The following is a 21627-nucleotide window of genomic DNA, read 5'->3' as shown; positions in this document are numbered from 1 at the left end:
TTAGTTATATTGTGCCAGGCAAGCACAGCTAGGACCCAGGTCTGCCTGAGAGTACGTCACTCTTACAGAGACCCTGTGTTTTGGAAACTTTGGGACATTGGTCATTGCGTCCATTCAGGATCATTGCGTCCATTCAGTTAAGACAGGACAGTGTGGAACAGGCAAGTGATTTTGTTTGCTGTGATGTCTCATAGTTTTCCCTCTTTCAAAGTCTCCATTTGGGTGGAGTCAGGAGCAACAAGGAAAATAAACATTGACAGATGTTATTTTTACACATTAAAGAAGGGAATGAGTGAATACAGGTAGATGATGTAATGTCTCCTAGTACTCTGTGTGAAGCCTTGAATGAACCCGTGTGTGTTCTCCTTAGCTTGATGCCCTCATAGATATCTCTACCTCTATACTAATGTGTCTCTACCTCTATACTAATGTGTCTCTACCTCTATACTAATGTGTCTCTACCTCTATACTAATGTGTCTCTACCTCTATACTAATGTGTCTCTACCTCTATACTAATGTGTCTCTACCTCTATACTAATGTGTCTCTACCTCTATACTAATGTGTCTCTACCTCTATACTAATGTGTCTCTACCTCTATACTAATGTGCCTCTACCTCTATACTAATGTGCCTCTACCTCTATATACGAATGTCTCTACCTCTACCAATGCATCTACCTCTATACTATTGTGTCTCTACCTCTATACTAATGCCTCTACACTAATGCCTCTACCTCTATACTAATGCCTCTACACTAATGCCTCTACCTCTACCAATGCATCTACCTCTACCAATGTCTCTACCTCTATACTAATGTGTCTCTACCTCTATACTAATGTGTCTCTACCTCTATACTAATGTGTCTCTACCTCTATACCAATGTGTCTCTACCTCTACCAATGCCTCTACCTCTATACTATTGTCTCTACCTCTATACTATTGTGTCTCTAACTCTATACTAATGCCTCTACACTAATGCCTCTACCTCTACCAATGCATCTACCTCTACCAATGTCTCTACCTCTATACTAATGTGTCTCTACCTCTATACTAATGTGTCTCTACCTCTATACTAATGTATCTCTACCTCTATACTAATGTGTCTCTACCTCTATACTAATGTGTCTCTACCTCTATACTAATGTGTCTCTACCTCTATACTAATGTGTCTCTACCTCTATACTAATGTGTCTCTACCTCTATACCAATGTGTCTCTACCTCTATACCAATGTGTCTCTACCTCTATACCAATGTGTCTCTACCTCTACCAATGTGTCTCTACCTCTACCAATGCCTCTACCTCTATACTATTGTGTCTCTACCTCTATACTAATGTGTCTCTACCTCTATACTAATGCCTCTACTTCTTTTTCCCTTTCTGTTTTCCACACACTCTCATTCTCCATCTTCTTTTCTCTCTGTCAGGACATGTCCAGGGTCTGGAAGAGGAGGTGAAGCAGGTGAGGGGTTCTCTCTCTGGAACACAGACAGAGAAGAGGCAGCTTCAGCAGAGACTCACTGACATGGAGAAGGTAAGAGGCCAAGAAAATGGACTAAAACACAAGTATTATTATTTTTTAAATGTGCCATGATGAACACAACCCTCCACCCCACTGGTAAGACTTAATGTAGATGGCACTCGGGCTCCATGGGAATTTCCCAAGCCCAAATCGACCTCTAGCCCCTCCCCCTTTCTTGTGAAGATCTGAGAGGATTGGATAGGTGTGAGCAACGTGATAAAAATGTCCCTGTCAGAGAGGGAGAAATATCTTCTATTTCTTTAATCATCTCAAGTCCTCTCAGGTCTCACAGGGGCGGATGTACTCTCTTTGTCCTGTGGATGTACACAGATTACAGCCACAAATAAATAAACACACAGCTGACCTTTGACCTCTGGTTGGGCCCATTAGGAGAAGAGCAACCAGGAGATTGACCTGACGTTCAAGCTCAAGTCGTTGCAACAGAGTTTTGACATAGAGGAGGCCGAGCACAAGGCCACCAAGACACGCCTTGCTGACAAGAACCAGGTCTATAAGTCCATTGAGGAGGCCAAGTCTGAGGCCCTGAAAGGTGAGAGGGAGGAAGAAAAAGGAGAGGTCATTGGGGAAATGGGATGCCTAGTCAGTTGTACAACAGAATGCCTTCAACTGAAATGTGTCTTCAGCATTTAACCCAACCCCTCTGAATCAGAGAGGTGCGAGGGGCTGCCTTAATCGACATCCATGTCTTTCGGCGCCCGGGGAACAGTTGGTTAACTGCCTTGCTCAGGGGCAGAACGACAGATTTTTACCTTGTCAGTTCGGGGATTCGATCCAGCAACCTGGGGTGGATAGAAATGGAGCATATTAGAGAAAAATGTATGTGGGGGAAAAAAGAGAGGTCAAGAAACTACTGAGTCAATAATGACCGTTTGGATAAAGGTGTTGTCTAATGGACCACATTATACAATTGTCTATTATTCTGATAGTTATGGTAGCATTGTCTCCTTGTGTTTGTCAGGGATGGAGCAGACGCTGCAGGAGGAGCGGAGCTCCAAGCTGCAGTTGGAGTCCAGACTGCTGCAGCTGGAGAGGGAACACTCCATGCTGGACTGTGACTACAAGCAGGCCCAGCACAAAGTGGATGAGCTGAACACGCACAAGGACAAACTTGCCGAGGAGGTGTGTGTTTCTGTGTGTGTGTGTCTATACATGCCCTGTGTGTGTGTACATACCTTGTGTTTGTGTGTGTGTAAGGAGTTGAGTGTGTGAGAGATTCTGTAAAGATTTGTGTTTCGTGAAGACTTCTTTCTGTTTCATCAGCTGCAAACATACAGGAACCAGCCAAAATAAAGGGAAAACAAACAGTGTTTTAATAGGGTTTTGGACCACTATGAGCCAGAACATCTTCAATGCACCTTGGCATAGATTCTACAAGTGTCTAGAACTCTATTGGAGGAATGCTCCATTCTTCCACAAGAAATTCCACCATTTGGTGTTTTGTTGTTGGTGGCGGAAAACGCTGTCTGTCGCCACTCCAGATTCCCCCATAAGTTTTTTTTATTTATTTCATCTTTATTTAACCAGGTAGGCAAGTTGACAACAAGTTCTCATTTACAACTGCGACCTGGCCAAGATAAAGCAAAGCAGTTCGACACAGAGTTACACATGGAGTAAAACAAACATACAGTCAATAATACAGTATAAACAAGTCTATATACGATGTGAGCAAATGAGGTGAGATAAGGGAGGTAAAGGCAAAAAAAGGCCATGGTGGCAAAGTAAATACAATATAGCAAGTAAAACTGGAATGGTAGATTTGCAGTGGAAGAATGTCACAAGTAGAAATAAAAATAATAGGGTGCAAAGGAGCAAAATAAATAAAATAAATACAGTAGGGAAACAGGAAGTTGTTTGGGCTAAATTATAGGTGGGCTATGTGTTCTATTGGGTTGAGATCATGGCATATGGTTTACATCGTTTTCGTGCTCATCAAAGCATTCAGTGACCACTCGTGCCCTGTGGATGGGGACGTGGTCATCCTATGGGGACATAGCCATAGCAACCAAAATAATGGCCTGCCCAGCATTTTTATACATGACCCTAAGCATGATGGGATGTTAATTGCTTAATGAACTCGGGAACCTCACCTGTGTGGAAGCACTGGCTTTCAGTATACTTTGTATCCCTCATTTACTTATTTTGGCAGTTAGCTGTAAGTCTTGGTGCTGTCTTTACCCTGACTAACCTCACCATCTTGCTCTCTCTCTCCTTCTTTATTTTTCTCTCTCACCTCCCCCTCCCTCCTTCCACCTCTAGGTGAAGAACCTGAGCCTGGGCATGGAGCAAGAGGAGCAGAAACGCAGGCTGAGCCAGAACGACCTGAAGGCCCAGACCCATCAGGTGACCGCCCTGCGCTCCTCAGAGAAGCAGCTGAAGCAGGAGCTCAACCACCTGCTAGACATGAAGCAGAGCCAGGAGAAACAGAACCATGAGCTGCGCAGGTAGAGGGTGATACACACACACACGGGCGGCTGGCTTGGACATTTATTTTTTATTTCACCTTTTATTTAACCAGGTAGGCAAGTTGAGAAAAAGATTAAGTGTGTGAGAGAGAGGATGTGATGACCAATGGATGTTAGGTATCATGTCTGTCTTTCCCATGCTCTAAGTGGTGGGAGTTGTGTATGTCAGTTGTTTCAGATTGACATGTGATTTGACATGGTAGTGATTGACAGTGATTTTGCCCAATCACAGGGAGAGACAGGAGGCTGAAGGACAGCTGAAGGAGTTGAAGGACCAGCTGGAGGCAGAGCAGTATTTCACGGTACTGTTGATTTCTAGACACTCCCAATGTGTGGAAAGACTGGGTTGTAAAATTCTGACAATTTTCCAGAAATCCTGGTTGGAATACTCCTGGGTATTTTGGGAAAGTTAATTTTGCACCCCTAAGAAAGACTATTAGCTATTTTCTGTCTATTCATTCTGCTTGCTAGTGTAGTGTTTTGTCCCAAATGGCACGCTATCCCCTATGTAGTGCACTACTTTTTATTTTCATTTTTTTTTATTTCACCTTTATTTAACCAGGTAGGCTAGTTGAGAACAAGTTCTCATTTGCAACTGCGACGTGGCCAAGATAAACCGTAGCAATTCGACACATACAACAACACAGATTTACACATGGAATAAACAAAACATACAGTCAATAATACAGTAGAACAAAAGAAAACAAAAAGTCTATATACAGTGAGTGCAAATGAGATAAGTTAAGGAAATAAATAGGTCATGGTGGCGAAGTAATTACAATATAGCAATGAAACACTGGAATGGTAGATCGGCAGAAGATGAATGTGCAGGTAGAGATACTGGGGTGCAAACGAGCAAAATAAATAAATACCAGTATGGGGATGAGGTAGGTAGATAGCCCATCTGTAAACAGCCCATCTATGTACAGCTGCAGTGATCTGTAAGCTGCTCAAACAGCTGGTGCTTAAAGCTAGTGAGGGAGATGTGAGTCTCCAGCTTCAGAGATTTTTGCAATTCGTTCCAGTCATGGGCAGCAGAGAACTGGAAGGAAAGATGACCAAAGGAGGAATTGGCTTTGTGGGTGACCAGTGAGATATACCTGCTGGAGTGCGTGCTACGAGTGGGTGCTGCTATGGTGATCAGTGAGCTGGGATAAGGCGGGGCTTTATCTAGCAGGGACTTGAAGATAACCTGTAGCCAGTGGGTTTGGCGACGAGTTAGTAGCGAGGGCCAACCAATGAGCGTACAGGTCGCAATGGTGGGTAGTGTAGTGTATGGGGCTTTGGTGACAAAACGGATGGCACTGTGATAGACTGTTAAGTAGAGTGTTGGAGGCTATTTTATAGATGACATCACCGAAGTTGAGGATCGGTAGGATGGTCAGTTTTACGAGGGTATGTTTGGCAGCATGAGTGAAGGATGCTTTGTTGCGATATAGGAAGCCGATTCTAGATTTAATTTTGGATTGGAGATGCTTAATGTGGGTCTGGAAGGAGAGTTTACAGTCTAACCAGACACCGAGGTATTTGTAGTTGTCCACATATTCTAAGTCAGAGCCGTCCAGAGTAGTGTTGCTGGACGGGCGAGCAGGTGCGGGCAGTGATCGATTGAATAGCATGCATTTAGTTTTACTTGCGTTTTAAGAGCAGTTGGAGGCCACGGAAGGAGAGTTGTAATGGCATTGAAGCTCAGATCCCAGATCCCTATGGACCCTGGTCAAAAAGTAGTGCACTACATATGGAATATGGTGCCATTTGGGACATCCCATAGTTGTTGTGTGTTGACCGTTTCCTCTGTACCAGACCCTGTACAAGACCCAGAACCGGGAGCTGAAGGAGGAGTGTGATGAGAGGAACAAGCTGTATAAAGATATTCAGCAGAGACTGGAGGAGTACCAGGAAGAAAGGTACTGGAACATTAGGATCCAACCAGAAACTGTTCCTTGACACTAAGGTTGCAACATTCTGGTAACTTTTCCCCAAATTCCCATGTTTTCCTGAAATCTTACAGTAATCTTACAACCAGGATTTCTGGAAACTTTGGGGAAAGTTAATGGAATTTTGTAACCCTACCTGACACTATTTGTTCACACTACTGAGCCAAGCCAAACTGAGCTGTACTGCACTGGCCTGGTTACGTATCTACTGTAGGTGCTGGACTGGACCATTTTGAAAGGAAAATATCATCTTGACCCTCTGAGCACCTCTAACAAACTGTTGAAGATTAGAATCATGAGCACACACTTCGTCTCTCTGGGACTGTAGTCTGTCCCTGAAAGATGATCTGTAGCCTAATGTTAACATGCATTCCACCCTTATCACTCAGTCAATTGCGAGATGATAGCCTGACAATACTGCAGGTAATATGATCAGCGTGGTACCTAACCTCCAGTCTACAGGTGATGTGCCATCAATCACCAACACAATAAGCTTTGAGCATCTGACAAAATGACGCAAGATTTTAGTTCTGAGTTGACCGAGATCAACACTCACTGTAAAGTCACACAGACAGACTTTTAACGTGTCGACTCCTGTAGCAGCAAGCCCGTAGAACTCTGGGTAAGTGTTTCATAGAAATGGCTATGGAGCTCATTGATTGGCCTGAACATAATGTTTACTGACTTTGCGAGATTAATGTAGGCCTTGGTCATGTGAATGCCCTGACAAACATGACACTAATGCCATCTGTTCCTCTTTCCCATATTGTAGTGTAAAAAAATTCTACAAACAGTGATTTTCCTGGTATTATGGGATTTCCTTTCCAGGCTTCCAGTGACTGCTCTGACATACAGTACTGGACTAGATTAGGTTTCATTAACTTTATTTTCCCATACAGTAGTGTGAGAATTTCCCCACATTCCTAATTTCCAGGGGTCTCTGGCGGCCATAACAGTACTGGGCACAGATTTGGTCTCATTAACATTTCCCAGGTTATTGTGTTCGATTCCCCAATGTTCCCACATTCCCTGATATTCCGGATCGTCTTTCCCTCAGGGATTCCCTGGCGGCCCAGCTGGAGGTGAGCCTGACCAAGGCGGACTCGGAGCAGCTGGCGCGCTCCATCGCCGAAGAGCAGTACTCTGACCTAGAGAAGGAGAAGATCATGAAGGAACTGGAGGTGAAGGATATGACGGCCAGACACAGGCAGGAGCTAGGAGACAAGGAGGCTACCATCGGCTCGGTGAGAGGGGGGGATGGAGAGGGGGAAGGAGTGGGAGAGAGGGAAGGAGTGGGAGAGAGGGAAGGAGTGGGAGAGAGGGAAGGAGTGGGAGAGAGGGAGGGAGAGGAGAAATGATGGCAGGAGCTAGTAGACTAGACAACCGGGAGGGAGGGGATAGAGAGAGACAGAAGGAGGAAGAGAGATTGACAGAGAGGGGAGGAGGAAGAGAGACTCACAGATGGAGTGAGGAAGAGAGACTGACAGAGATTGGAAGGAAGAGAGACTGACGTGGGAGAATGAGATGGGAAGGAAGAGAGAGAGGGGAAGGAAGAGAGACTGACACAGAGAGGGGGGATGAGAGGGAGGAAGAGGGACTGACACAGAGGGGGGGGGTGGGGCTGGAAGAGGGAGATACCAAGAGTGAAACTGAGACCTGAAATCAATCAGTTAAGAATATTGTCAAAGAAGCTAGGTTTCACTGGCTAGGTTTCACTAGCTAGGTTTCTGAAGCTAACTTTCACTAGCTAGGTTTCTGAAGCTAACTTTCACTAGCTAGGTTTCTGAAGCTAGGTTTCACTAGCTAAGTTTCACTAGCTAGTTTTCTGAAGCTAACTTTCACTAGCTAGTTTTCTGAAGCTAACTTTCACTAGCTAGGTTTCTGAAGCTAACTTTCACTAGCTAGGTTTCTGAAGCTAACTTTCACTAGCTAGGTTTCTGAAGCTAACTTTCACTAGCTAGGTTTCTGAAGCTAACTTTCACTAGCTAGGTTTCTGAAGCTAGGTTTCACTAGCTAAGTTTCACTAGCTAGGTTTCTGAAGCTAACTTTCACTAGCTAGGTTTCACTAGCTAAGTTTCACTAGCTAGTTTTCTGAAGCTAAGTTTCACTAGCTAGTTTTCTGAAGCTAACTTTCACTAGCTAGGTTTCACTAGCTAGGTTTCTGAAGCTAGGCTTCCATCCAATAGCCAACTGTTTTTCATGCAAATATTCTAAAATCCACATAAAAATGTGCATTTTCCTTCCAGAGATGTTTCCATCAAATTGACTTGTTATCGATAAAAGGCTGTGCTTGATGATGTAGTGCACATAAAAATAACTTCCATGTACCAAATATAATTTAAATCTGTTTCCATCGCATTTTCAATTCTACTGATGGTTTTGTCACAAAATATTTTGCGTTATATAGCGAATGTGCCCACTCTGGTTTTGGCACATGCAGCTCACAGATACAGTGCTGGTATAGCCTACATGATGAGACTATTAGACAGAACAGCAAGATTATTTTTATCTGTCAAACAGCAGCCAAGCATCGATCATCATGTCACCAGAATCAGACCCTCGATATTTATTGGAAAGGAGCATCAAGCTTATCTCCTTGCACTTTCACCACCCTGTGAAGTTCATCATAACTTGCTTCATCTGTAGCCTAAACTGCATGGTTTCCTGACGAGTCGTAGTGGGAGGACCAGACACCACGTCATCGCGTTAGTTCACTTTTGATATGTTGTTACATCAAAATTTGCCCATAAAGGCTTTTCCACCGCCAATTCTCACATTACTCATTTTACAGACACAAAAAGATCCCATTTTGTCTTGCGTATTTGGATTTTGCTGACATTTGGAAAGTTTACTGGAAAATGTGCTTTTTCCATCAGGCTTGTTGTGACATTTTTTTGATCCGGCATGTACTGTACTCGCATGAAAAGACCACACACACACACAGTACTTGGAGTGTCTGTAACGCCGATCTGTCCTCTGCTGTCTCCTACAGCTGGAGGAGTCCAACCGCACCCTGACAGTGGACGTGGCCAACCTGGCCAATGAGAAGGAGGAGCTCAATAACCAACTGAAGGAGATGCAGCAACGTGAGTCACCCCTCTCATTGTCTAGACCCCTTGTGCTCTGAGCCCCTGTTCACAGTGGCCAGAATGTAACAGAGATGTTATGAGAATGTTTAGTATTGGTTTGGTGATGCTGTGTGTTGTCCAAAACATTCCAGGGGTGTTGTGAGAATGTTTGGTATTGGTTTGGTCCACAGAGCTGCAGAAGGCCAGAGAGGAGGAGAGACAGATGAACTGTGTGAAGATGTCCTTTGAGAAGCAGCTGCAGACGGAGAGAACGCTCAAGATTCAGGTGACAGACTGGGCGGATGAGACTGGGCGGATGAGACTGGGCGGATGAGACTGGACGGATGAGTGTCACGTGTGAACTAGCTGGCTAGCGCTCACTAGCCAGCTAGTTCACACGTGACACTCATCCGTCCAGTCTCATCCGCCATCTTGCGGTGACATCACCTGCCCTGAGACCTGTAGTAGCGTCACCCTAACCCTACTAAGACGATGTCTGTGTCTGAAGTTTATCTTGTCTACTACTTACTAAAACGACGTCTTTACATTTTAGTCATTTAGCAGACGATCTTATCCAGAGTGCGTTACAGTAGTAAGTTAAATACTGTGTACTAATAGTACTACATACTATTTAGAATGTACTGTTTAGTAAAAACAGATGAGGTACACAACAAATATCAACATACTAGGCTCATCCATACTGAGAATGCGCAATTACATTGATTCCCGCCAATAGTTAATTTGGGTACAGCTCGTCATATCTGATTATCAGCTGTTCTTCCTCAATAGTGTGCAGTGAATTATACTAGATGGAAATTAGTATATGACATCCTGGCATTTAAAGCATCGTCTTTCCCAAAATGTCACTTTCTATAAAATTGTATATTTTCACATACCCAAAATGCTTACTATTTAGACAGCAAGTATAGGTATTTGAACACTGCCCATGTTATTGGTAGGGTAATGGTTATCATAAAACGCTAGCACCTGGAATACAAATGATGGTTGTGTTCATGTCCTGGGTTCAGCAGGACAGCGACAGAACTCCAATGTTACATAGTATGCATCTATTTGTTGATTTGATATATAGGGTCAGATGCCTAGTCCCGGACTAAAAGGCATACTCAATAGAGAATCTCCATTACATGTGTGTGTTTTGTTCCAGGACTCGGCTGAGAAACCAAAGAAACCAGCCCATAACGTGTTTTTCAATGAGAATATATATTGCAGTGTGCTGTCCATTACCATAATATATTGTGGACTGTATATGTACATGCCCACCAGGCGATCAACAAGCTGGCCGAGATCATGAACCGCAGGGAGACGTTGCGAACGGGTCACAACCGCGACGACACGCTGGACATGCGCAGGAAGGAGAAGGAGAACAGGAAGCTGCAGCTGGAGCTGAGGTCAGAGAAGGAGAAACTCAACTCCACCATCATCAAGTACCAGAAAGAGATCAACGACATGCAGGCGGTCAGTCTAAAACACAACCTTATACTAACCATCACACAACCACTTTAACAGGCAGTCATTCAGTACAACCAAACCACAGCCTTATACTAACCATCACACAACCATTTTAACAGGCAGTCATTCAGTACAACCAAACCACAGCCTTATACTAACCATCACACAACCACTTTAACAGGCAGTCATTCAGTACAACCAAACCACAGCCTTATACTAACCATCACACAACCACTAACAGGCAGTCAGTCAGTCCAACCTCGTGCTGAGTGATTTGACCAATGTTTTTTTGTTTGTTTTGTGAGTCCAACGCAGCATTTGTCGAAAGAGAATTCAAGTCAAGAACTTTATGGGGGACGCTGAGCTGAAGGCAATTGTAGTTTTCATTAAGTCAAATATTCAATCTACGTGGCAGTTAACTTCAATGAACATAATCTGACTATTTTTTCCATCTCAGACAAGAGACAAATGTCCAAAATAAATCCAATGGGTGAACTTTGAATTTCAGCTTGTCGCCTGCCTTCCCGCCTTTGGTACAACGACTCCCATTGTTAAGGTGGAAACATGAGCATCTAGTCATTATATACAGATCAATTCAATTCAATGACTTTATTAGCATGGGAAACGTGTTAACATTGCCAAAGCAAGTGAGGTAGATAATATATAAAGTGAAATAAACAATAAAAATTAACAGTGAACATTACACTTACAGAAGTTTCAAAACAAAGACATAAAGACAATAAAGACACATATATATATATATATATATACATACATACATACATACAGTGTTTTAACAATGTACAAATGGTTAAAGGACACAATATAAAATAAATAAGCATAAATATGGGTTGTATTTACAATGGTGTTGGTTCTTCACTGGTTGCCCTTTTCTCGTGGCAACAGGTCACAAATCTTGCTGCTGTGATGGCACAGATCTCTGGACGGATACACTTTTATGCCTGCAACATTAGGTTAGATGCACACAAATGAGGGAGGAATGTACACAACACAACAACGAGAAGGACAGAGACCGTTTGTGAAAGTATGTCTTATCTACTTTGGAACAACTAGTCAAATGATTTTGTCAGACAGCTCTGCAGCATGCTTAGGCAGGCAATCTAAATGGGATGACTGAAGGCAGTACATTAATGGGAACACAGAGAACTGGCTGGCTGGCTGCTACTGTCTGAGCAGCGATGAGATGATGACTGAGGAATGAAAAAGAATCAAGTTGTTAATATAGTAATATACACAACTGAACTGTTTTATTATTTCATAGTCATTTCCTATTTTTCTACTGATGTCTACTCAATGTGGACCCGATAGAGACAAATGGAATATTTTCAATGTTTTGGAAATTGAATGTTCACTATTTGTGGCTTTGGAATTTCCATTACAAAGCTCTAAAATCATTGTCATGTCATTATTTTAAATGCATTTAATGTTAAAAAAAAAAAATATTGAAATTGAAAACCGTGATACTTTTTTAATAACGGAAACCACCTCAAAAAGCACTTATCGCTCAGCACGAGTCCGACCAAAACGCAATCACAATGTTAAACTCAGCATCACACAACCACTTGCTGCTGTGAACATTTCACTGTGAGAGCATCTCACATGTTTTTGTTGTTATTATTACTAGGTTGTGCTGTGGGGAATGAGGCCAGTTGGCTGTAATGACCTCCCATAATTACATTGATATGAAGACACCAGTAAATCCAACCTAACTGACATTCTTTCTGCTAAATTTAAAAGTGTGTTTGTATTTCCACCTCCAGGTGATATCAGACGAGAGCCAGGTGCACATTGAGCTGCAGATGGCCTTGGACAGTAAGGACAGTGACATCGAGCAGCTGCGCTGTCAGCTGACCTCTCTGAGCATCACCTCCATGGACTCCACTAGTTTCAGCAGTGGTAACGACCTGGACATGGACGACAGCGGTTACCCAGGTAACAACACTTTCAACACCCCTCACTTTAGTACCCGAGTCAAAACCCCGAGCACCCGAGTCAAAACGCAGAGCACCCGAGTCAAAACACTGAGCACGTAGTAATTTAACACTAATTGTTAGTCAATCCTCCCCCATCTCTGTGCTGTCTCTTTCCACAGTATTTCTTCTCCTCTATCCTCCCCTATCTCTGTGCTGTCTCTTTCCACAGTATTTCTTCTCCTCTATCCTCCCCTATCTCTGTGCTGTCTCTTTCCACAGTATTTCTTCTCCTCTATCCTCCCCTATCTCTGTGCTGTCTCTTTCCACAGTATTTCTTCTCCTCTATCCTCCCCTATCTCTGTGCTGTCTCTTTCCACAGTATTTCTTCTCCTCTATCCTCCCCTATCTCTGTGCTGTCTCTTTCCACAGTATTTCTTCTCCTCTATCCTCCCCCATCTCTGTGCTGTCTCTTTCCACAGTATTTCTTCTCCTCTATCCTCCCCCATCTCTGTGCTGTCTCTTTCCACAGTATTTCTTCTCCTCTATCCTCCCCTATCTCTCTGTCTCAGCACAATGTCCTTCACACGTTTATTTCCCGTCACTATGGCCTTTCCCACCCCTTGTTTCACTATTCCTAAACCTCTGCTTTAAGATACGCCTGTTATTCCTGCCTGTTTTCCCTTCATCCTTTTTCTCTCTGTCTCTCTGTTGTGGCTGCGTAGTGCACATCACTCACTCCCAGACCTCTGAGTCCATGTCCTTCCACTACCAGCACACACAGAGATCTGTCAGCGTTGCCACCCGGCCCTCCTTCAGAGTATCTCACCCTCACTTTGAGGATGAGGAAGAGGAGGAGGAGTATGAAGGAAATGATAGGCGGTTAGAACATGGCCGCCAACCTTTGGCCCTCACTTATGAGCAGCCGCCCCCAGAGCCTGACCGCAGTGGTGCAGGTGAACCCGCATGCTGGTTCAAAGTTCAAACACAATGCAGCTAGTCGCCAAAAATACGCACCTTCTCTCTCCCGCCTCGGCTGTCTGTCTAACACTACTGACAGTGGCTTTACTCAGCTGTGTGTCTAACACTACTGACAGTGGCTTTACAGTGCTACTAATACTGCCTGGTGTTTTGCAGCTGTGTGCGGAAAGTCGCAGCCTAACATTTTGTGGCCCCTGTTAACCTTGAGTTGACTCAAACTATAGTATGAGGACTGTCCAGACTTTGTTTGTCTTTTGGAATGGATCCAGTGTAGGGTTCCTGAGCTGTATCTGAAATGGCCCCCTATTCCTTATATAATGCACTTCTTTGACCCATAATGAGTGCACAAAGCAGCCCAAAGCACAATTAGTAGATGATACCAAAATACAATTGCAAGGAAGTCATGTAAAACATGTTTATAGAGATAAATGAATTGTCTCAAGGGCATAATATGATGCACGCAACGTGTTTGTTTTGACAACAGGGGTTGAACTTGTTGAGACAAAGTGTGCCGTGTGGATTGGCTCCTAACCTCCACTACTTCTCTGCAGTATGGAATATACTGGAATAGTGTATTGCTCTTATTTGCTAATGTAATTCCCTTTTCCCTTATGCAAAACAGATACCAGGCTGGAGGGCTGGCTGTCACTTCCTGCCAAGAATACCAAGAGGTTTGGATGGGATAGAAAGGTATGCTGCTCCCTCTGGCTCCGCCTATCCTTCTGCTAATACAGTCCTGGGTACTAATAGTATTTGAAATGCTTTATCTGCGATCGATTGAGCTATCCTGGCTCAATGGGAACAAGTGGAATAGTCCCAAAAGTGTAAACGATGTCCATTTAACACTCCGGGCAGGCTCAATCAAACACTCTAAAGTATTCAAAAGAAAACAAAACACTATTTGAACCCATGTCTACAGACGTTGATATTTCCCCAGCATTTGAGATGATAAAGTGTGACTGTTCTCTCTCTCTCTGACAGTATGTGGTAGTGAGCAGTAAGAAGATTCTGTTCTACAACAGTGAGATGGACCGAGAGCAGTCCAACCCCTTCATGATCCTAGACATCAAGTGAGTGAAGACATCCACATTCTTATGTGGCTCTGTCTGCTCCCAAATGGCACCCTATTCCCTATATATTGAACTACTTTCAACTAGGGCCCATAGTGCACTGGTTTTAACTAGAGACCTATGTAGCTAATAGGGTGCTATTTGGGACGAAGCCTCTGTTTTCGTCCCATGAATTCCTATGGCCTCTGCTGATAAAGACCAACTGCTTGTATTGAGATGCCTATCGTAACCTTGTTCATAACCTTGTTCTTTCCTCCTTGCAGTAAGCTGTTCCACATCCGACCGGTCACTCAGACAGACGTGTACCGCGCTGACGTCAAAGAAATCCCCCGGATATTCCAGGTAACTCAGACACAAAGTTGAGCCAAGCTGTCCTGGACTAGTTTTACATTCCTCTGTTTTGAGCAGTAGAAAAACTGTTAATGGTGAATTTAACTTCTCTCATCCCTCTCTTTTCTCTCTTCCCTTTCTTCCCCCTCACAGATTCTGTACGCCAACGAGGGCGAGAGCAAGCGGGAGCAAGAGTTTGCGGCGGAGCCCCTAACGCTGACAGGCGAGCGCTCGTCCTTCGTCAGGCACAAGGGTCACGAGTTCATCCCCACGTTCTACCACCTGCCGTCTAGCTGTGAGGCATGCACGCGACCTCTGTGGAACGTGTTCAAGCCGCCGCCCGCGCTGGAGTGCCGCCGCTGCCACACCAAGTGCCACAAGGACCACCTAGACCGGAAGGAGGAGGTCATCGCCCCCTGCAGGGGTCAGTAGAGGGCAAAGGTCACATGTTGTTGGGCCGTGGTTCAAATACTCCACGAGTATTGTTAACCAATGTACAGCACAGTTCATAATGGTTTTTCTACCTGTTTTAGAGTGTATTGACTAACCTTAACCCTCGTCTCTCCTCAGTAAACTATGACATGTCCACGGCCAAAGACCTGCTCCTATTGGCCGGCTCTCAGACAGAGCAGAAGAGATGGGTCAGCCAGCTAATCAAACGCATCCCCCGGAAACACCCCACCCCTAGCCCCGCCCCCACGGCAGCCTCCGCTGCCCAAGCCCCCGAGCCACCCTCTCGCTCCTCCCCAGAAACCTCCCCACAAGCTTCCCCCCGCAACACCCCACAACGCTCCCCCCCCCGCAACTCCCCTAGCCTTTCCTACCGCGGAGCCATCAAGGTCCAGCCCAGTCGCCAGAAGACTCAGCTCGAAGGGAAGCCCAGGTGAGACTATGGGTGGGGTTTGACTAGGAACTGGAAATCTTTCAAATGTTGTGTAGTGTAGGAGTGTACTTGTCAGACTGTTCATTCTAGGAACTTTCCACAGTAATCACGTAATGGTTTATGTTACTTGTCTTTTAGACCAGAGTCATCTTGCTTAGCTTCATGCCAGTTAATGAGCTAATAAGTAACTTATCTTATAAACAAATCTGCAATCATGGCATAATGTTCTTGCTGTAGCTTGAGTCTTTTATGGACAATACTTATTCCAAACTGTCACAACTCTATGTGCCAGTTTCCCAGACAAAGATTATGCCTAGTCCTGGACTTACACACACTTTCAACACTATACTTTCACAAATAACCAAAGCCAAGTCGGTGTCATCAGTGTGAGGTCCATCATTCACCTTAGCAATGAATACGAAGGGTGTAGAAAGCCTCAGAATGCTGTAAAACTCATTTACTCACATGCTCAGCTAGCTCCTAACTCACTCTCTTCCACTGGCCACTTCCCTTTAGTAATGGCCCCATGCTCAGAATCATCCTCCACTGACACTTGACTCCTCACCTTTGAACCCCCCATCATACTAGTGCTAATCACTCTGCTAGACTGTAAGTAGCAGACCCCAGTCAGTATTGTGTGTGACTGTCAGTCTGCTGCACTGCCTGCCATGTCATCTCTACTAACCACTCCCTCTCTCATCCATGTCATCTCTACTAACCACTCCCTCTCTCATCCATGTCATCTCTACTAACCACTCCCTCTCTCATCCATGTCATCTCTACTAACCACTCCCTCTCTCATCCATGTCATCTCTACTAACCACTCCCTCTCTCATCCATGTCATCTCTACTAACCACTCCCTCTCTCATCCATGTCATCTCTACTAACCACTCCCTCTCTCATCCATGTCATCTCTACTAACCACTCCCTCTCTCATCCATGTCATCTCTACTAACCACTCCCTCTCTCATCCATGTCATCTCTACTAACCACTCCCTCTCTCATCCATGTCATCTCTACTAACCACTCCCTCTCTCATCCGCTCATCCATGTCATCTCTACTAACCACTCCCTCTCTCATCCATGTCATCTCTACTAACCACTCCCTCTCTCATCCATGTCATCTCTACTAACCACTCCCTCTCTCATCCATGTCATCTCTACTAACCACTCCCTCTCTCATCCATGTCATCTCTACTAACCACTCCCTCTCTCATCCATGTCATCTCTACTAACCACTCCCTCTCTCATCCATGTCATCTCCACTAACCACTCCCTCTCTCAGCCGCTCATCCATGTCATCTCTACTAACCACTCCCTCTCTCATCCATGTCATCTCTACTAACCACTCCCTCTCTCATCCATGTCATCTCTACTAACCACTCCCTCTCTCATCCATGTCATCTCTACTAACCACTCCCTCTCTCATCCATGTCATCTCTACTAACCACTCCCTCTCTCATCCATGTCATCTCTACTAACCACTCCCTCTCTCATCCATGTCATCTCTACTAACCACTCCCTCTCTCATCCATGTCATCTCTACTAACCACTCCCTCTCTCATCCATGTCATCTCTACTAACCACTCCCTCTCTCATCCATGTCATCTCCACTAACCACTCTCTCTCTCATCCATGTCATCTCTACTAACCACTCCCTCTCTCATCCATGTCATCTCTACTAACCACTCCCTCTCTCATCCATGTCATCTCTACTAACCACTCCCTCTCTCATCCGCTCCTCCACCCTCTGCCTCATGTCATGCATTTCAAGTAACTGTACAGGGCTGACCCCATGTCCCAATTCTCTACCGTTCTCTATCTAGGAGTGAACTGGATTGATGTGTATATGGGCTGAACTAGAGAGTTTGCACCATATTTCTTACACCAGTCTTTTTCAATCCATGAAAGTGTACAGTTAGGACAGAAGGGTAGAGAATCAGGAATTGCTCACTGTAGTGTCTAACTAAAACATGGACTGCAGGCCATGGACTGACACCAGGGGGACTCCCTCTACCGTTTCAGATTGCTTGTTGATTTTGAAAGCCTGAAGGACTGGAGTTGGTCGTTGGAGGATGTCGATGATGATGATGATGATGATGATGATGATGATGATGATGATATGTTCGGCTTCTGAGGAAGTGAGGGGTAACTTCAGCAGTGGCTGCTGGGAAATGGAGTTTTTGTTGAGGCCTGATGCATGTGTGGCTCCATTGGTAAGAGCATGGCACCTCAGTCGTAGGTTCAATTCTGAGAGGGATAACAGACTAAAAATGTATGCACTCACTGTACTGTAGGTCGCTTTGGATACAAGTGTCTACTAAATGGCATACCGGTATTATCACTATTATGCATGATTTGTGTGATTTCAATAGGGGCATTAAACAGATTTGATTGCCAGTAATGGTTGGGTTGTGTAGAGCTTTCTGATGGGAGTCACTGAGTTGGACATTCACTACAATATGATGATAATATCTGCTGAAGAACCCACCACAGTCAGTGTTCTGCTGAAGAACCCACCACAGTCAGTGTTCTGCTGAAGAACCCACCACAGTCAGTGTTCTGCAGAAGAACCCACCACAGTCAGTGTTCTGCAGAAGAACCCACCACAGTCAGTGTTCTGCTGAAGAACCCACCACAGTCAGTGTTCTGCTGAAGAACCCACCACAGTCAGTGTTCTGCTGAAGAACCCACCACAGTCAGTGTTCTGCTGAAGAACCCACCACAGTCAGTGTTCTGCTGAAGAACCCACCACAGTCAGTGTTCTGCTGAAGAACCCACCACAGTCAGTGTTCTGCTGAAGAACCCACCACAGTCAGTGTTCTGCTGAAGAACCCACCACAGTCAGTGTTCTGCTGAAGAACCCACCACAGTCAGTGTTCTGCTGAAGAACCCACCACAGTCAGTGTTCTGCTGAAGAACCCACCACAGTCAGTGTTAATGTGTGTTTGAGTTGTCAGAAAAGTTGTCAACAAATCTTTGTTTCGTTGCATGCTGTGTGCTGCTAGTTTGTGGTGGTGATGGCTGGTGTTTTATTAGCTGTGTGGTATGTGTGTGGTGTTTTGTTAGCTGTTTGTTGTCTGTATGTGTTTTTGCACGCACTCTTCGTGTGCGTAATCCGACTTCATCTAGCAAAATGCCATATGAATTAATTTATTTTCTCTCTTCACAGTTTACCTCTATGATACAAAGATGTGCTGAATCCTCTCACATGTGGACTGGAGCCTGAACACAGTGGAACCTATACATCTACTTTGCCTTTTAAGAAACAAAGGTAGTGTCTCAAATGGGGCCCTATTCCCTATATAGTGCACAACGTTTGACCAGGGCCCATATGGTTCTGGTCAGAAGTAGTTGCACTATATAGGGAGTAAGGTGCCATTTTGGATTCAACCAAAGACTGCAAAACGCCAGATATTTTAGGGAAAGAGGGTCAGGTTAACGTTGCATTCATGTAAGGACTGCAGTCGGACTTGCATATGTCTCAGTAAACCAAATGGTTTCACCTTCTGCCTTCTCCAGTATAGCCTGGTCCTAGATCCGTTTGTGCCGTCTTGCCAACTCCATTGCTGTGCTGTTGTCATGCCAATGGCAAGACGGCACAAACCGATCTGGCACCAGGCTTCATACACTATGCATGTCATGGCAAATTTGTACAATTCCATGATTTCATGGATCGAGAAAATGAAATACTTTGCAGGTCGCTCTAAAACTGCCTTATTTTATAAATGTCATGATGAAATACATACAGACCTAGCCATATATTTGCCTGTGTCTTTACATGCCTGGGTGATCCTCATAAGCTATATAATTAGATGGGTCTGTATTAGGTGTGTGTATATATAGGAATACGTGTTCTGTCAGTGTATTATTGCCACAAAGATACAGTACCAGTCACAAGTTTGGACACCTACTTATTCAAGGGTCTTAATTCATTTTTACTATTTTCTACATTGTAGAATAATAGTGAAGACATCAAATAAAACATGGAATCATGTAGTAACCAAAAAAGTGTCAAAAAAATCTAAATATATTTTATATTTAAGACTCTTTAAAGTAGCCACCCTTTGCCTTGATGACAGCTTTGCACACTCTTGGGTATTCTCTCAACCAATTTCACCTGGAATGCTTTTCCAACAGTCTTGAAGGAGTTCCCACATGCTGAGCATTTTTACGGTCCAACTCATCCCTAACCATCTCAATTGGGTTGAGGTCGGGTGATTGTGGAACCCAGGTCATCTGACACAGCACTCCATCACTCTCCTTCTTGGTCAAATAGAAATTACACAACCTGGAGGTGTGTTATGTCATTAAAAAAAATGATAATCCCACTAAGCGCAAACCGGATGGGATGGCGTATCACTACAGAATGCTGTGGTAGCCATGCTGGTTAAGTGTGCCTTGAATTCTAAATAAATCACTGACAGTGTCACCAGCAAAGCACCATCACACAACCTCCTCCATGCTTCATGGTGGGAACCACACATGCGGAGATCGCAAAATTTGGACTTATCAGACCCAAGGACTGATTTCCACCGGTCTAATGTCCATTGCTCGTGTTTCTGGGCCCAAGCAAGTTTATTTTTCTTATTGGTGTCCTTTAGTAGTGGTTTCTTTGCAACAATTCAACCATGAAGGCCTGCTTCACGTAGTCTCCTCTGAACAGTTGATGTTGAGATGTCTGTTACTTGAAGCATTTATTTGGGCTGCAATATCTGAGGCTGGTAACTCTAAGGAACTTATCCTCTGTAGCAGAGTTAACTCTGGGTCTTCCTTTCCTGTGGTGGTCCTCATGAGAGCCAGTTTCATCATAGCACTTGATGGTTTTTGCGACTGCACTTGAAGAGTCTTTCAAAGTTCTTGAAATGTTCTGCATTGACTGACCTTCATGTCTTAAAGTAATGATGGACTGCTGTTTCTCTTTGCTTATTTGAGTTGTTCTTGCCATAATATATACTTGGTCTTTTACAAAATAGGGCTATCTTTTGTATACCTTGTCACAGCACAACTGATTGGCTCAGAAGGAAAGAAATTCCACAAATTAACTTTTAACAAGGCACACCTGTTAATTGAAATGCAATCCAGGTGACTACCTCATGAAGCTGGTTGAGAGAATGCCAAGTGTGCAAAGCTGTCATCAAGGCAAAGGGTGGCTACTTTGAAGAATCTCAAATATACAATATATTTTCATTTGTTTAACACTTTCTTGGTTACTACATGATTCCATGTGTTATTTAATAGTTTTGATGTCTTCACTATTATTCTACAATGTATGAAAAAAGTTTAAATAAATTAAAACCCTTGACTGAGTAGGTGTGTCCAAACTTTTGACTGGTACCGTATGTGATAGTTTTATTTTTACGAAAACTAAATATTTCACTGCACATATTTTTCCCTGTAATGTTACAAGATAGGCTATGTATAAAAAATATAATTTAAAGTGTGAAATCTGAGTTTAGTCTACAATTGATACTTAGATGAGTGTATTACTTCATTCAAATCATGTTACATTATCAGAGTAAAGTGTTTGTAGCCTAGTCCCAGCTCTGTTTGTTCTGTCTTGTCAACAACACCAACCAAAGGGGCAAAACGGCACAAATGGATCTGGAAACAAGCTAAAGTGTTTGTCTTTACGACCGAATAAGGTGAACCATGAAGTACAATATGGGAATATTCTTCCACAGTCGCCCCAATGGACGCTGATCCTGGGTCAGTTTTGGATTTAGCCCACTAATGGTTACGGTTAGGATTGGGGGAGGGGAAGCTATTCCTAGATCTGTACCTAGAGAAGACTTCACCCCCGGAGTTTCTCGTCATCAGTTTTCAGGCTTCAGTAAACAATGCTGACCGTCAGACAGAACTGGAACAATATATTCAATTTATGTTCTATATCACTGCCCGTCTACTACATGGCTTGTTGGGAAATCTGAATAAATACTGTACTCGATAAG

General features: G+C 44.0%; 1 protein-coding gene across 5 annotated transcripts in view; it reads left to right on the top strand.

Annotated features, from left to right (window-relative positions):
* LOC135506171 (rho-associated protein kinase 2-like) overlaps positions 1-21626 on the top strand; it is a 64833-nt gene extending 43207 nt beyond the window's left edge. For 3 of the 5 annotated variants that reach the window (XR_010450344.1, XR_010450345.1, XR_010450346.1), the window contains 18 exons: positions 1428-1534; positions 1913-2072; positions 2502-2662; positions 3800-3984; positions 4238-4307; positions 5809-5912; positions 7000-7186; positions 8935-9028; positions 9202-9296; positions 10295-10486; positions 12262-12433; positions 14015-14082; positions 14374-14462; positions 14726-14804; positions 14946-15216; positions 15363-15675; positions 16192-16284; positions 18849-21626. Coding sequence is in view for 2 of the 5 variants with exons in the window: in XM_064925650.1 (XP_064781722.1) it covers positions 1428-1534; positions 1913-2072; positions 2502-2662; positions 3800-3984; positions 4238-4307; positions 5809-5912; positions 7000-7186; positions 8935-9028; positions 9202-9296; positions 10295-10486; positions 12262-12433; positions 13137-13367; positions 14015-14082; positions 14374-14462; positions 14726-14804; positions 14946-15216; positions 15363-15675; positions 17702-17813 (2690 nt within the window). In the remaining 3 variants the exon portion in view is untranslated. The other 2 variants (XM_064925650.1, XM_064925649.1) reach the window with 2 other exon arrangements.
* The last annotated feature ends 1 nt before the right edge of the window (position 21627 follows it).

The sequence above is a fragment of the Oncorhynchus masou genome, chromosome 19 (genome assembly GCF_036934945.1).
Source record: "Oncorhynchus masou masou isolate Uvic2021 chromosome 19, UVic_Omas_1.1, whole genome shotgun sequence".
NCBI classification, from domain to species: domain Eukaryota; kingdom Metazoa; phylum Chordata; class Actinopteri; order Salmoniformes; family Salmonidae; genus Oncorhynchus; species Oncorhynchus masou.
Note: the sequence above shows the minus strand (reverse complement) of the source record. Positions and strands in the feature narration are given on the sequence as shown.